This window comes from Aedes aegypti, chromosome 3 (assembly GCF_002204515.2).
Source record: "Aedes aegypti strain LVP_AGWG chromosome 3, AaegL5.0 Primary Assembly, whole genome shotgun sequence".
Taxonomy (NCBI): Eukaryota; Metazoa; Arthropoda; class Insecta; order Diptera; family Culicidae; genus Aedes; species Aedes aegypti.
In genome coordinates, this window is record NC_035109.1 from 220,462,543 (window position 1) to 220,480,625 (window position 18,083).

The window sequence follows — 18,083 nt, forward strand, 5'->3', positions numbered from 1 at the left end:
CCTCGCTAACTTGAACGATACCTCATGCAAACCATCGGTGTTCATTTTTAATTTGAACTTCTAGTTGCCCTACGCACAACGAAAAAATGTGTTTTAAGTCGCCTCATTGGCTGGTTTGTTTTAATTATGTGTCCTGTTACACAACGTTCCATTTCAATTCATTGCGTTCCATGAGCTGAATAACGTAAGGAACAAGCGATGTATTCGCAAGACTCATTGAGAAGTCTTCAAGGCCCCCTAGGGGTCCGTTGATCACCGGTTGGGAAACCCACCTAACTTTTTGCAGAAAATATGATTGAATTAAAAGCATTTAATGTTCAGCTTGTGAGGTAAATTATACCTCAACATCTTACTTTCAAAATAGAGTGCTTGTTTCCCGGGCTGTAAAACATCCCGGGATTCAGGATCTTTACTTTTACAATCCCGGAAATTCCCGAGATTGAACATAATTCTTTCAAAACCTGTGTGAAATATGCGAAAAGTTAAATTTTCTCGCATCAGTGGTATACAGGTTCAAATGCGTGTTTGAGCCTTCGAAAATATTGTCAATTTTGTCAGTTTGTTAAAAACTTGAGATTTTACCCGATTTCTACATTTTGTTTATAAAAAACAACAGCTCTGATATATTCATTGTAATGTTGCTTTTTGATGATAACTATTATCCACTCTTTTCCAGTTTCACACAAACTTTGTTTTTTTTTTCATGAATAACATTTATTGCTTAATCTATTACGCGGCTTTTTATAAGATTCTATTTCGCACAATTTCTCCATCCTTGGCGCATTTTGATTTCCCCAATGTCGCTCGATTTCTTGTACGAAGAAAAATTGCTGTTTGATATTATATAAAAAAAAATACTGTCAGGTCTAGTGAATTTTATTTTTACTGAATCGTTATTTAAATGCGATGAAATTCAATACAACTTGCTAAGATTACCATGTACGAGAACATTCAGACTAATTTCAAGTGCACTCGAACTATAGCCTACTTTCCGTGAAAGGAACTAATGGTATCTGAAAGGTCGAAGAAACCATGCAACTTATCATCTGGGCATATCCCAGCTATCACAACAACATGGTCAGGGCAGCTTTCGACTGATACCAGAGAAGAGAAGAATGGCATGTTTTACCATTAGAACGAAACTACTGAATGGCCGAATATGACATTGATTAGTTTGAAGTAAGTGCCAAAAGGGCAAACATAATAACTGACTTTGTTCGACATAAGATTGACATTATAAGAACAACATATTTGATATCATGAGAACAAACCAGTTGCAAAAATTTGGCAAAATAAGACCTGCAAAATGGTCCCTCGAGGTTAGATTCAAGTAATACTTAGCGGAAATAGGAAAAGCTCAGAAGACGATAGACAAGGGGATGACATACGATTTCATATCTAAGGTGGCAGAACATATCTATTCAGGACATACAATTACAACGGCCGATATCAAAATTTTGAGAAATGTCTCTTCTCCTTGGAAACTGGATGTGGCGGAGAGTCTGGAAATTTGCAAACAGGTACCTACGACGCTACTCAACAGAGACAACCGCAACGGCAATATATGGCTATTCAACTTGGTACCTATTAATCGTTCCCGTGATATACCTTTCAGCATTTAAAGTTTCAACAAAAGAGAGATGGAATGTCATAAATTTTAAGTTTATAAAAATGGGTAGGGAATTACGTTTATACCTAGTTTTAATATATAATGTATTTGTATTTGCTAATGTGTGCATTAGGGCAGTTCAAAATATAAAAAAGTTTGAAATTCCATTCTCCCATATTGTTCTTAACATCCTTACCATAAAAATAGTGTTCTGTGAAATTTTCAGCTTTCTAGGTGGTGATTTAAAGGTGGCCCAAAGACAATGTAGGTCTATATGGAAATTACTATGGAGACATTTTGAGAAATGTTAGTATTGGAATGTAAGAACAAACTTAACATCCCAAAATAAAAACTCATCCTTCAAGTCATAATGAAGAAATTTGCTTAAGATTGCAATTTAATCCGATGGATAAGAGAGGAGATATTAATGAGTTTGTTTGCTATTATTTAGCTTCATATGAAATTATAGCCCTGCAAACATCTTCAAAAATCCAAAACAAATTAGCTCAAAGTGGATTTGTTTTAAGGTTTGGAGAATGAGTTCTCGCTATGGGATGATAAGTTTGTACTTACATTACAACTCTAACGTGTTTGGAACATGTTTCAAAATTTTCCATAGTAATATCCATATAAACCACCAAATCACAACCTAGAAAGCTGAAAATTTCACTGAACTCTATTTTTATGCTAAGGATGGTAAGCAAAATATGGGAGATTGGATTTTGAAACATTTTTAAAATTTTGAACTGCCCTAGTGTGCATACGATGGTTTTCTTCAAGTCGAGTCTAGTACACGACACTGAAGACGGCCTTACAGTTGAGGTCGAAATACGCGTATCTCTCAAAGGATACAAACAATATAGTGGAATTAAATGATATAGTACTAAATTCGGTATTTTCATCTCGAAAATTTATTATCTCAGCAAAATGAGTTATGATAACAAAATTTGACATTCAATAGTTATTTCAAATGTTTCTACTGGCATTCATAATAACAAATATATTTCAATTTTTTATATGATAGTACATTTTTTACAGCATTTCATAAAAGTCTTAAAAATATCTTAATTAGTTCTGATTGCAAGATTCATTTGCAATTTGTTTTAAAATCGCCATTCATCTCTACTCGGGTAATTCGCACTGACCTAATGACACACAACGATGTGCAAATAGTTTTTGACGGCTCTTTTCACACACTGAGAAAAATCTACACGTCAAGGTCGTGTGTTTTACTTATAGATTTGCGCAATGAGGAAAACCACATGATTTGAGTGTGGTAGCCATATGGATTTCATCATTGATTTCACGGTATAATAACATGTGTATCAACATCAGGTTTTCATGTGAAACAAACATGAATTTCCAAATATTAAATCATGAAAACCAACTGATTTGCTTATTGAATTCGAAATGTAGTAGCTTTAGATAGTCGTGTGTGATAGAACATAAATGTCATGGAATTGAAAGAAGAAATTTGGTAGAAAAAACTTTTGCTCCCCAAAATATGGATCCGAGGCTCCTCTGCTTGTCACAAGCTCTCTTGATTCTTTTTTCAAACCCGTGAGCCAGCAACAAGCAGGGCGCCGCAAATCCATAATTTGGGAACCCAGGGATAAGCATATTCCATTTTTTTTTTCGAAACTGAAAGCCAGGAAAATCTGTTAGTGGAATCCGATTTTTCTACTAAACTATACAATATAATCAATGTTTTCTTATAGAAAGGTAGAACTCTCGTATATCGGTCAACTTCACTAATAAAAGAAAAATCGAATTCACAAATTTTAATCTAACACTTTCAGCTTCAAAATTTGCTTCTTTTCTTTGGAAGCATGATGATGACTGTCGTTCGACACGAGGTCCAACCGCAATTCAGTTCACTATGCATCCCATGGGTTGATCACAAACAATTTAGGAGCTTTGAACATGGAAATCGATAGCATAGCTCATGGATTTCATCATAACAACCTCATTGCGCAAATCAATGAATCGACCAACTTGAACATGATGAATATGACACAAGATAACCATAAGCAAAACACACTGAATCCGTGTTGATGTGATGATCTATGCGTCCATAGGTTGACACATACGAATCTGAAGAGAAAGCTTCGGGAACTTATGTGGAAAAAATATGGAATCCCTGTTGTCGGTTGATGAATCAATCCATGAAGCAAAACACAGGAATTTAATGTGTAACACACACGAAGTTTGCAAGAAAATCATAGCAAATCGATATGGACGTTCATAAATCGATCCATAATTTTAAACACACAGATCGAGCGTGTGGATTTTTATCAGTGCACTCAGCTACTTTCCTTGATCACGGAAGATCTAGAAGATATTTTTGGCATTACGTTCCAATAGGGTCACATACTGTTTTCCGTGTGATCTATAAAGCATTCCACATTTACTCATTTTTTTCATTTCAGGTCATAGTAGCAAAAAAAAAAATCGCAGAAAAATTTTGAACGCTAATCTATTTTAGCATTCTTTAGCATGGTATGGGGCCCGATAGCCGTAGCGGTAAACGCGCCGCTATTCAGCAAGACCAAGCTGAGGGTCGTGGGTTCGAATCCCACCGGTCGAGGATTTTTTCGGGTTGGAAATTTTCTCGACTTCCCAGGGCATAGAGTATCTTCGTACCTGCCACATGATACACGCATGCAAAAAATGGTCATTGGCATAGCGAGCACTCAGTTAATAGCTGTGGAAGTGCTCATAAGAACACTAAGCTGAGAAGCAGGCTCTGTCCCAGTGGGGACGTAACGCCAGAAAAGAAGAATAAGCATGGTATCTAATACGAAAAGATAAGTTTTTAGAATAGAATATTATTAGAATAACAGATTATCCTTCCAAAATTCTGTTAAAAAAACCCTGTCATAATTTGTTGTTTTCTCGCATTTTAATTTTAAGTTGAAGTAGTTGAAGATATTTTGATATTTTTGCTGACCAACAAAACTGTCTTCTACTAAAAGAACTTAATTTTTTACATCAAGTGCACCCTATTAACAATAATTATATAACTATAATTAATACAGATTCTCAGATTTTTTCAATTTTTAACCATCTAAAACTCTAATTGAACAAATAGTTGAACAAATTCGAATTGTTAAATATAAGATTAAAATGACTCGAAAAACAACTTTTCCTATAACTTCGAAACAGGTACTTTGAAGAAATTGCTTTTGCTTTTAACTTTGAACAGCTATTAGATTAGGCCCAATTAGATGTCAAACCCATACAGTGTTGTCAAGGTTTGCGTCTCGTATGCTGAAAATGACCCACAGCGAAGTTTTGCTCCCGAATAACTCTATTATTGTCTCCATAAAGGAGAACATTTTGGATTATTTGTTTTAACCCTCTAATACCCAAATTTTTATTTTCGATTTAAGTATTATTTTTCGTTATCTAAAATCGTTTTAAACACGTTTTGGGCATTTATTTATTTTTATTAGCAAATTTTTAAATTTTGGTTTTTGATATTTATAATTTTTATTTTTGAACACCCCTAGCTTTTTTCATGTTTTCTTGAAGCCTTTCCTAGTTGTTGATTTTTGGCAATAATAAAAAAATTAATTGTTACGGTATTTTTAAAAATATTAAATTTTTAATTTTTTTTTCGGAGCGTATTTTATTTTCCGTGTAACTAACGGAAAAACAGGTTTCAAATGATTTTAATACCACCAGGCTCTTCGTTTGTGATAGGTTAATCGTAGAAAAATATAAAAAGTACGATTTTTTATATTACACGTTAAATGAAGCCCAGGCATTTGTAGGTTATATAAGAATGCAATTTTTCAAACAATTTCTAAATATACGAAAAAGTTTCAAAAGTCATAAAAAACTTTTCTTATATGCGTGTTCTGAGTCAAGGTATAAGCCAAAAATAAAATCATTTTGATTTGCGAGCTACGAAAAAATACACAAAATTCCAAAGTGTAGCCCGTCTTAAGGCGGGGTTGGGTATTAGAGGGTTAAAAAAGGAAGACATTTTATAAATTCACAGAACTTTATTTTCAACATAAAGATTGTTAGCATGGGAGCTTGAATTTCCAAACTTTTTTTGTTATTCGAACCGCCGTATTGCAAACACGCCATTATGATACTCAACGCGAGGTTTTTCAGCCGGAGAATGGGGGACCAGCCGTTGAGTGTAGTATAATGTGCATGAGTATTTTACGGGATTATTTTTCACCGGGTGTCCGTGCGCTGATGATGGTGTCCGTGTGTCTTTCACATGACGGGCGAAAGTTTTTCGAATCCGAATGAAAATAATATTGCAGGCAGGTAGGCATACAACGTACAGCATCTGTTCCCAATCTGCAAAAGCCTGGCCGTCCTGGAGGATAAAATGTGCGCTTTCCCTTCTGCGATGATGGCATTATGTGCGGTCGCGGAAATGCGGTTCCGGTTTTTTCGGATGAATTAAAATTAATTATGCTTCATGAAGGGGATGAGCTACCCGACACATGTTACATTGCAATATCGTTATTGTTGAACTTACTAAGGTGAAATATTCACATTGGAAGCATATTAGTATTTATTCATGCGGAGAGCTAGGTTCGTTTCACTGCGAAACGTCCAAGGAGGTTATCCGGATGATACAATGAGTGATCTACTATTTGCTATAAATTATATAAAAAATGGATTGTAGAAAATTGGAAATTAAAATAAAAGTTGTTCTAGATAGACACTTAAATAATTTTTCGTATGTTCTCTACTTAATATCTTTTTCGTAAAACAAGATTCGTAAATATAACGTTATTTTTATCTACAAGAATACCAAGAATTAGTGCTTAACATAGTCTCGCGCTTCAGCAATTTTACTATGTTCGTAAAATACGTAAAACGTATATAGGAAGAGCATCAAATTTCGACCTTATTTACAGGTAATTAGCCAAGTGGACGGGCTAGCCACCTATCGTAAAACTAAACATTAAATATACTATGTAATTGGATTAAATGGACAAATCGATATAGAATTTGCGAAAAGGTTACACGTTTTTCTTTGAGAATCCTACCCAAAATTCGATTTCGATTCACAAACAATCACGTGGCTCTCTTTCGCAATGTGTATCTCTTTTAGAAGAATTATATGCCTATCCAAATACAACTCCTTCTATTGTATATGCATTGCCTAGGGATGGTACACAAATTATGTCACGCTAAATTTAAACTTTTTGATATTTTTTGAAATGGATACAACTCTAAATTAAGTAATTAGCAGTATTTTAGAGCTTGAGGCAAAAAAGTGTTTCCCAGTGTCATCAAAAGCAACTTATTATCCACTCATTATAACACGATTACTTTTGATCGAGTGCTATCTCAATATCGCACAAAACTATGTCTAAAATATCACAGTTGATTTTCCAGGTATGTTCGTCAAATGGGTATCACGGTATTTCTGACATTTTGGAAGAAAACTTTTTGTTCCTTCGTACGACACTCGTCCTCTTTTTTGTTCACAGTAATAATACGTCAGAATCAGAGAATATACCCGGTAGCAAAACCGTTCACAAGTAGTGTTTTCAAAACATATTTGATAAAGTAGATGAAAAAACCGAATTAAGTACTATACCATTCAATTCCACTAGAGTTTGTATCCTTTGACAGATACGCGTATTTCGACCTCAACTGTAAGGCCGTCTTCAGTGTCGTGTACTGCATTGTCAATATAAAGTTTTGTTTGTAAAGAAATATTAACATCAATATACGTTTCATATATATTCCAGTCGGCTCGAAAATACATGAAATTGGAGCTGATTGGATTGAGAATCGCTTCATGGAATATTTGAAATGTAACAGGGACATGATCAGAATCAAAATCAGCATGAGTAACTAATTGGCTACAAAGATGACTAGAGTCGGTTAAGACCAAGTCAATCGTAGATGGATTTCTAGAAGAGGAAAAACATGTAGGGCTATCAGGGTATTGAATTGAGAAATATCCTGAAGAGCACTCATCAAATAAAATTCTGCCGTTGGAATTACTTTGAGAATTATTCCATGACCGATGTTTGGCATTAAAGGCACCAATGACAACAAATTTTGACTTATTGCGAGTCAATTTTCGCAAGTCAGTTTGGAGCAAATGAACTTGCTGTCCAGAGCATTGAAAAGACAAATAGGCAGCTATGAAAGTATATTTACCAGACTGTATTTCAACAAAAACTCCTAAAGTTTCAAAAACTTTAGTTTCAAATGACGAAAACAGTTGATGTTTTATACGCCTATGAATGATGATTGCAACTCCCCCACATGCCCCATCAAGTCGATCATTACGATAAACAAAAAAGTTAGGATCTCTTTTAAGTTTAGATCCAGGTTTCAAATACGTTTCAGTAATAACTGCTATATGCACGTTATTAGCTGTAAGAAAATTAAACAGCTCGTCCTCTTTACCATTCAGAGAACGAGCATTCCAATTTAAAATATTTAAATTATTATTTGGATCCATTGGAAAAACGTAATCCAATAACAATTTGATTAGTAAATTTTACACCAACTTGGACTGCTTCAGTCATAGTGGTGGCTTTGAACATTGCATCAATCATTAGATTAAATTATTCAGTTAGAAAATCAGAGGCAGACATATCACTTGAAGTGGGTACATTTGATAATTTCCCATTAGAATTTTCGGTAGACGAAGAGGCGGAGTAGGAATTTCCTATGGCGGTAGGGTTTTTTTCCATTTGATTTGAAACACGTAGAATAGTACAATAGTCATAGTAGGAATAGGGGAGGAGTTCAAATTACCTGCTACGATATCGTCAAAGGCTTTTCCGTGGGTAGATACATTCGAAATTGATAGATTCGAACGGCTACAAGACGGATTAAAATTAGTTTGTGAATGAGCATGATTATGATCTTCCTGATGGGTATGATACCTAATCAAGCGATCGTTAACTGAAAAATGAGCATTGTTCGATACTCTACCAGGGAAATTCCGGAAACGACCGTTATCGTAACGGATAGTATCTTTCATCTACCTGACACGAGCCTCAATGACTCTCTTGCGCAATTTGAGGGCAATTCCAAAAATTCCAAATGATTGGCCCCGCAATTAGAGCATATAAACTTGGTGGTATCTTCCTTCACTGGACAGACGTCCCTGGCGTGAGAAGAACCTCTGCAAATCATGCACTTAGCATCCATGCGACATTTTTTTGTACCATGACCTCACTTTTGGCACCGACGGCACTGAGTGGGGTTCTGGTAATTTCCTCCAGGTTTCTGGAAATGTTCCCACGTCACACGGACGTCGAACATAAGTTTTGCTTTTTCTAAAGCTGTAATATTATTTAGTTCTTTTTCGTTAAAGGGAACTACATAATATTCTTGAGAAAGCCCTTTCCGAACAATGCCAGATTGGGTTCTCTTTTTCATAGTGATTACTTGGACTGGGGAAAATCCAAGTAAATCATTTATTCCATTTTTGATCTCTTCAGGTGAGTTATAGTCACTTGAAAGACCTTTCAAGACGACATGACGACACGTCATAAGTAAAAAAAATGTGCTTCTTCTCTTCAAGATGTTTGAGAAGAAGTTCGCGATCTTCAAGAGTTTCCGACAAAACGGGACAGTCTCCTTTCTTTGCGATTTGGAAGGGAACCTTGATTCCCCCAATAGAGTTCAAGATCTCCTGCCTAAATCCCCCAAATTCGGATCAACTGACTACGATAGGCGACACTCTTCGCTTCCTCACTTGAATCAAAGAGCCTGGGCTAGAGGCTGCTTCGATTTGGTGTTCGAAAAATTTGTCTAAAGCATCGAACTGATTGCTCATTTCGATACAATTATCAACTTTATTCTTTTCACCCTTGGAAGAAAGTTCGCATTCCGGAGAAGCGTCCTTTATTCTATTAAAATCATTGCAAATTTATAATGCCCAACTACCTTAGACGTCTCTTAAGTGGTTGAACGATTTCAATTGATGATTTGACTGTTCCATTAATGATTATCATAAGCTGTCCGTAATTCGAATCAAAGCGTCCGGAATATGAGGCAAAAGTGAGGGAGCGTCTGGAATAAAAATCATGAAAAGGCCACACGTTTTGATTTATTTAACCCTCTAATACCCAAATTTTTATTTTCGATCTTAATATTATTTTTAGTTATCTAAATTCTTTCTAAACACGTTTTGGTCAATGATTTAGTTTTATTCGCAAATCTATGAATTTTCGTTTTTGATTTTCATAATTTTTATTTTTGAACATCCCTACTCTTTTTCATTTTTCCTTGAAGCCTTTTCTAGTGACTGATTTTTGGCAATAATAAAAATTCAAATTTTTACGGTACTTTTAAAAATATTAAACCTTAAATATTTTTATGCAAATATTTTTATTTTCCGTTAGGAAAAAACAGGTTTGCAATTATTTTAATAAAACGAAGCTCTTCTTTTGTGATAGGTTGATCGTAGAAAAATATGAAAGGTACGATTTTTTATATTACACGTTAAATGATGCATTTGTAGGTTGTATAAGAATAAAATTTTTCAAACAATTTTCAAAAATATAAAAAAGTTTAAAATGTCGTAAAAAAACTTTTCTTATGTGCGTGTTATGAGTCAAGGTTTAGCCCAAAAATAAAATCATTTTGATATCCGAGCTACGAAAAAATATACAAAATTCCAAAGTGCACCCCGTCTAAAGGCGGGGTTGGGTATTAGAGGGTTAAAATTATTCAAGTTGCGGACACGTATTCTTTACCCACCATCCGAAAGTTAAGGGCTTCCGACGCTCGATAACGCTAAAAATCATACAGAATGATATATTTTGTATGGTCCAAGCTGGGTTATACTTCACTGAGGCCTTAAGTGTCCGTAATATGAATCAAAACGGTATTCATATGAGTGTTGCAAATGCTGTGAATTGGTAATGAATTTCGGTTCCTGGAGTGAAAACCATTAGTGCTGTACACATTTGATGAATTTGTGATGTTTCTTGATTGTGTCCGGTATTGGAGCCCGAAAGTAAGTGGCGAAAACAACTTAGTTTTAAGAAAATTGGCTTTGATGTTTTTGACGTTAACTACGTCTTACGGCAATATACCGTTTTGATTCATATTACGGGCAGCTTCAAATTCCGGACACTCTTCTTTGTATGGGAAACATTTCAAGCGAAATGTTTCAATTTTTGCCGTTCAAGAGTTCTCACTTTCAAAGCTCGTTTTATATAGCATTTTCCATAGATATCTATGAAAATGTATAATGCCCAACTTCATTAGGCGTCTCTCTAGTGGTTTAACAATTTCATTTGGTGATTTGACTTTTGTTTTTATGATTTGTTTGGCCCGTCCGGAATTCGAATCGAATTGTCCGGAATATGACGCGAAAGTAAGGCAACGTCCGGAATAAGAATCATGTAAAGTTCACACATTTCCATTTATTTAAAATTATTCATGTTTCGGAATCGAAATCTTCACTCACCATTCGAAAGTTAAGGGGTTAGAAGGTTTGATAACGTGAAGGAATCATACGGAGTGATTTATTCTACACGCTTTTTTGTGAGTTATACTTCACTGTGGCCTTAAGTGTCCGTAATATGAATCAAAACGGTACTGGGTGTCAATTGAAAATCTAAAATGTTGCGACCGTCACGAAATTATGTAAGATTTTGAATACTAATAATTCAGCCATTTACCGGTAGAGAGTGCTTCGTGAAGCCCAAGCAGGACAGTTCGGTTTTGCGTCGTCCGATTGATTTGGCTGACGGATTCGCGCGTATTTTCGTTGCCGGAGAATTTTTTTCCCCCTGTTTGGGAGCGTCTTGCTGGGCAGTGCTTCGTGAAGCCCAAGCAGGACAGTTCGGTTTTGCGTCGTCCGATTGATTTGGCTGACGGATTCGCGCGTATTTTCGTTGCCGGAGAATTTTTTCCCCCTGTTTGGGAGCGTCTTGCTGGGCAGTGCTTCGTGAAGCCCAAGCAGGACAGTTCGGTTTTGCGTCGTCCGATTAATTTGGCTGACGGATTCGCGCGTATTTTCGTTGCCGGAGAATTTTTTTTCCCCCTGTTTGGGAGCGTCTTGCTGGGCAGTGCTTCGTGAAGCCCAAGCAGGACAGTTCGGTTTTGCGTCGTCCGATTGATTTGGCTGACGGTTTCGCGCGTGTTTTCGTCGCCAGAGATTTTTTTTTCTCTGTTTTGGAGCGTCTTGCTGGGTACGTATTTGGGAAGGCCCAAGCAAGACGGTTTATTTACGGGACGCCAAGAAGTTTTGCTGTCAGTGTCAGTTTTGTGTTCAGTCGAGAATGGATTACCAACTGGTGAGTTCGTTTCATGCTTATGATAACACATATTTTCTTGAAAGCGTATCTTTTATGTAATATTAAAACAGACTTTGTATGGTTTGTCACTGTAGGTGTCGGCATTACGCTCTTTTCTTATACAATTTGATTATACATTTATTTTTCTCTTTTTGACATTATTAAAAATTATCTTTTGAATTGTTCGACATTGTGAATGTTGACGTATTTTCTAAAACTTCTACCATATCGAGGCAAAATGCACAGTAATACTCATATGTAATTTTCAAACAAACTATGTATGGTTCGTCACTACAAGTGTCGGCATTATTCCTGTTTCATATAAGTTAAAATATATACATGTAATTTTCAGTTTTCGTCATTAATAAAAACGTCTTTTGAATTGTTCGACATTATAGATGTTGACGTATTTTTTTCCAAAAACTTCTCGAGACAAAAATACAAAACTAGCTTTAAATACAAGTCGTATATTTCCCCCTTGTCCATGGATCGCATCACCGACCAGAGGTGACTCCCAGATCTTTTCCTCCCTCACTAATAAACACCCTTCCCGTGGTGATTGTGGAGATGCAGAGGTATTCTCGGTCTCTAGAAGCAACAATCATTACACCCTAACATTCCTTCCCCATCCCAACTGACTGTAAGGACTTGGCCGGCGCCGTTATTGATCAATAATATTAGATCTGCTAAAATTGCACTTCGAGAGTAAGCGGAAACTCCCATCCCTTATTCATTTGGATCGTAGTGCAATTCTTACCAGTTCCGATCAATCACGGAGTAGCAACCATTGACATGTACAGTCAGTCTATGCTATGCTATGCTATGCTATGCTAATAATTCAGCCATTTACCGGTAGATTTTCAATATTTTCCCACCAATCGGTCGGAAAGTTATACAACATTTTACTCAAATTAAGAAAATTTTTGATTTTTGACGATAGACTGTCAAGAATTGTGAAAATGTCGACCCCTTTCTTACGCAACCAAACACGTTCAATTACATGGGTTGGGAAGCACACTATAAAAGCAGACCAATTTCAACTTCTTCGCTCATTCTTCTTTTAACGTTAACTACGTCTTACGGCAATATACTGGGTGTCAATTGAAAATCTATAATGTTGCGACCGTTACGATATTATGTTAGAGTTTGAACTAAAGGAAGGCTTCAACTATGACAATCGAATACAATTCAAATGCAGAAAATCACTTGGCGTAGTTAACATCATGCGGTCGTGTCATGTACACAACCCCCTCTGATTTTACAGTAATATTTCATTCCATAAACATTGTACCGTTTTGATTCATATTACGGACACTTAAGGACTCAGTGGAGTAAAACTGATCAAAAAGCATATAAAATAAATCAGTTTGTATGATTCCTCCGCATTATCGAGCCTTGAACACACTTAGCTTTCGAATTGTGAGCGAAGATTTTAATTCTGCAACGTGAATAATTTGAAATAAATACAAATGTGTTGACTTTCCATGATTCTTATTACGGACGCTTCCTCACTTTTGCCTTGAATTCCGGACACTTTGATTTAAATTCCGGACAGCTCATGAAAATCATAGATCGAGATGTCAAATCATCAATTGAAATCGCTAAACCACTAAACAAACATGTAATGCAGTTGAGCAATATTGATTTTCAGAGATATCGATGAAAAAAGCATAATCAAACGAGCTACAAAAGGGCGAACTTTTGAACGGCAAAAATTGAAACATTTCGTTTGAAATGTTTCCCATACAAAGAAGAGTGTCCGGAATTAAAAGCTGTCCGTAATATGAATCAAAACGGTATGCGAGTCAAAAAAATAAGCGAATATTCTATGAATTGTTGTGGAATTTACGGCTAAGCAGTCTTGGAATGATTAAAACGAGTTTTGTTTCAACCCATCGTTTCGACACGGGGATTGTGTCTTCCTCAGGGGAGATTAATTGTGTATATTGTTTTTGTAGGACGGAAAAATGACCCTAAAATACCGTTGGAAAGCTTGTAGAAGGAACATTTGATTTTTCTAGCGTAGGCACTTAAATCAAAATCGATCAAAATGTCACTTACACGCCTTTGCGTTTGGGTCTTCATTTAATATTGGTCAATTTCATGCTAAAATACATCAACAACACTCAATGTAAAAATTCGTTCCTATATTTTAAAATAGATTTTTGCGCATTACATATTTATTGTCAATGGGTACCGTGGTGAATCAAAATCCGGACAGTACCAATATCCGGACACCCCAGTGAAATTCATTGATTGAAAGTAAAATGTATTATTATTACGGTAATTTTTACCTATAACTTCTACTTCCAACAGTTCCCAACATATTACTATGAATAACAATCTAGTTACCATTGCTGATAATTATGAAAAATAAAATAAAAACAATCAGCTGCTTCAGAAAGACGTCATTTTCCTGTACTGCAAGTTTTTTGGTGATAGCGTCGCGAGCTTACCACAAGTTTTAGTTAGCGATAATGTGTGAAAAAATGTAATATTTGAAGAGCTTTTCAATGCAATTGTTCACAGAAAGGTAGTTTAACAGTTCTGAAACTCGGAAGTAGTGAAATATGGTGTAAATATGCTTTTACAGCGTAAAAAGAGACTGTCCGGGAAACTATGGAAGTGTCTTTAAATCCGGACATCATTCTAAAGCCTTGTTATTTATCTATGTAAGTAAAACTGAAGAAACTTGATAAAATCATCTGATAAGAAATATGTTTAGTGTTCATAATGCCTTTAATGCGGAAAAAACTCCATATTCTGGCTGTATTTTGGATCACTATCAGCTGGTTGGATATATCTGGGCTGCACTTGAGGTAAGCTATATGTTTATATACATATTTTTCATAATACTACGCACCATAGAACACAAGTAAGCATGGAAATCTTATAAATGTGATAATTAATTCGATCAGGGATATAAACCAGTTTTATATGGATATATTTTAAATGGAAACAACTGTCCGGATTTTGATTCCAAAGTGTCCGGATTTAAGAACAAAGATTGCCTCAGGTGTCCGGATTTAAGGACAAGACATGCTTTTGTATTTTAATGATTTTCATAGTATAATTGTGATTTTTACCATTAAATTATTTATTAAAACCATAATCTGATTTAAAACTGTTGGTAACATAAGGTGACTTCATTTAAATCCAAAGCAAACAACCTAAAATTGAAGTTTAAACAATTGTCGCTGCTTAAGCGTCCGGGTATTGATGCAGCACGGTAACACGTTGAAAAAAAAAACCAATAATTTCAGAATTATGAATTTATCGGCTTAGGTGTCCGGTACTGGGGAATCAGATCGTATTTAAAAATGTTGATGTTTGTATAATAGTCACTTATAACTACTGCTAATTTGCCGAGTTTGTTTAAATCCATTAAAGTTTGTTTGAAGTGATGGGAACAATTCGGCTGTTGATAGTTCGATAAAAATCTGAGTGTGTAGTGATATACCGTTTTGTCTCATATTCCGAACACTCGGCTTTTGTATGGCAATTTGGTTGAAATGTTTCGCTGAAATATGTCACCAATTTACCAGGAAATGGCAGTCACTTGTAATTCAATTTAAACGCCTTACAATATATTTTACACTGTTAAAAATAATGAAGATTACACGTCATGTAAATTTCATTTATGCGATGTAAACTTGACGTCTTGTCAAATTTAAGTCTGAAATCATATAAAAATTTGTTATATGTCATGTAATCACTTCGGATGCTGCTGGATGACATGACATATGATTGAAGTTGACATGAAATACAGTGAAACCTCCATGAGTCAATATTATAGGGACCATCGACTCATGGAAATATCGAGTCATGGAACAGCAATCCTTTGGAAAGCTGCTTCTAGGGACCATCATAGTAACCATGAAATTTTGTTTTTAGTATGGTTCCATGAGTCGATATCGAGTCATGGAACATCGACTCATGGAGGTATCACTGTATCATGTAAATAGCCATGATATTCCACGCTCCAATTTTGTGCGTTATATGTTTCAGAAATTTAAACGTTTTGTTCGAACTATGTTTATTTTGGGAGTTGTGATGATTCTCTTGTTCGACACCAGTAAAACTAGCTCAGATAAATTTATTTGCGAAATTATTCATTTGATTACGATTTATTCGTGTTGTTCGGCATTTGAATCAAAGATTTCGGAATATGAGACAGAATGAACACTGTGTTCGGCATTTGAATCAAAATGTTGTTACATACTTTTACGTAAAAAATAATACTAAAACTAATTAAATCAACATTATTATTGGTACACTTAACAGCTAACAGTTAGACTTTGAGAGGAAATAAAAATTTACACAAATATCAGCCAATTTATATCAATCAGATGCATTTGAAGTCACTGTTGGCCTCAAGTGTTCGGCATATGAGTCAAAACGGTATGTATCGGCCTATTCTACAATCCCCATTATGCTATAGCATAGTGAGACAATATAGATTTTGTCTGAAATCTGGGATGGAAACGTTAGTTATTTTTCAGTGGAGAATCAAGCTAAGAGTAAAGTAGACATTTTAATTTGTCATAGAAAGGGTGCTTTATTTCTAATAATCCTATTGAGGAATAGATTTTTTTGAGTGACGAGTTATGAAAATGAAACAGTGGAAAATCCGCTACCAATTATAGTAACAATTGCTATCGAAGCCGTAATGTTCGCTATACATAATTCCCTTTATTCTCGGAAGATAATCACAACACTTACCAGAACGTTGGGTTTCCCAGTGCGGTCGTCCACCCAGGCGAGCACCAAATCCGAGCCGCTCATCCGTTCGCTCTTGTACGAGAATCCCAGACCGATAAATCCACGTGTATTGACCGTCACCGTGAACACTATATCCTTCTGGTCGACCTTCCATTCCAGCAGGTATAACCCGTTACCATCCATAATCTCCGACCTCGACCACTTGTGGTGGATGGGTTCTAGATTGCCGAAAACCGCGCCAATGTGGCCCAGAAGCAGCAGTAGAGAAGCAACAGCAGCAGCACCGTAGCTGTAATTGCTTAATTTGCCCATATCTATGTTTTCCTTCGCCTTTGCCGTTGATTATATTTTGATTGGATGGATTGGAAAATCACCCCTCGAGCACTTTGGAGATTTCTCTGCTCCACACAGCACTTCCCAACACACAGAAGAATACCTAGGGCGTACTAACATCGATTGCTACCTCTTCGATATTTCTCACAAAACTTTTCAAAATAATTATCATCAAGCTCTATTTTCCTTGATTATAGCATTAACGCACTCATCCACTCGCGCTAATTAAATTATTTGCTTCAGCAATCGACCTTCTTTGTATTCATAACAATTTTTAAATTTTAGGCACACAAACTGAGACGAACCGTCTATTCTTCACCTTTAACGTATTCCACTCGGAATAATTCTCACGATCCACACAAGGAAACTTGCACCATCCTCATCCCGTCAGGTAATAAATATCACTTCCTGTCACCCAAGCCAAATTATTCAAATGAATTCCGATTCTATCCGTTTGAGGCGATTGCGGTTTAAGAAGGCACGTTGATCGTCTGAATAGCTGTCACTGCTGCCGAACTCTCGAATGGACGTTGCAAAACTGCATCCTCAGGATCAACGCCGGAGCGTTCGAATCGAGCCAAAGATAACGATCGCGAAATTTGCCCAAAAAGCCGGTTCTTGCCCGTCGAATATGTATCGATTACCGGTCGCGAAGAAGAGCACCGCGAAAATAACTAAGACAACACTCAGAAGACATTCAGAGCGCAAAAAAAACGTATCCTCGACGACGCGACGACGTTCAACAACAACGATCTGCACGGCGATGTTCTGAAGAAGTGATGTGCGCACCAAACCGTCCCAACTCAACGCAGGTTGAACCATTCGAAAGACCGGCTTACACATACACTACCAAGCTCTGGAATCGGGCAACATGCAGGCCGGCTGTTTTGCCGGTTTGCGCGAAAGAGATGGGAGGAAAACATATTTTTTTTTCTGCGTTTATCACCGGCCCAGCAAAACTACATAGCGGTAGTGCTTCATCAACAGCCGGCTGGAGAAAAGCAGAGCGCCGCAACCGGTGTGTGCATCATGCGGTAGCTTCAGGCCCTCCAGTTATGCTTCCACCTTTGGACGGTGGGCTGGGCGTTGGTTAAAAATGGACACAAATATACGCATTGTATTCTCGTGCTCTGCGTACACATATTCTTTTTGCTGACGGG

General features: G+C 36.3%; 1 protein-coding gene across 1 annotated transcript in view; it reads right to left on the reverse strand.

Annotated features, from left to right (window-relative positions):
* Positions 1–17,762, reverse strand: part of LOC5579828 (MOXD1 homolog 1) — a 161,786-nt gene extending 144,024 nt beyond the window's left edge. The window contains exon 1 of the mRNA XM_021852394.1: positions 16,591–17,762. Within this exon, the coding sequence (XP_021708086.1) occupies positions 16,591–16,902 (312 nt within the window). The 5' untranslated portion in view covers positions 16,903–17,762. The remainder of the gene's footprint in view (positions 1–16,590) is intronic.
* Between the last annotated feature and the right edge of the window lie 321 nt (positions 17,763–18,083).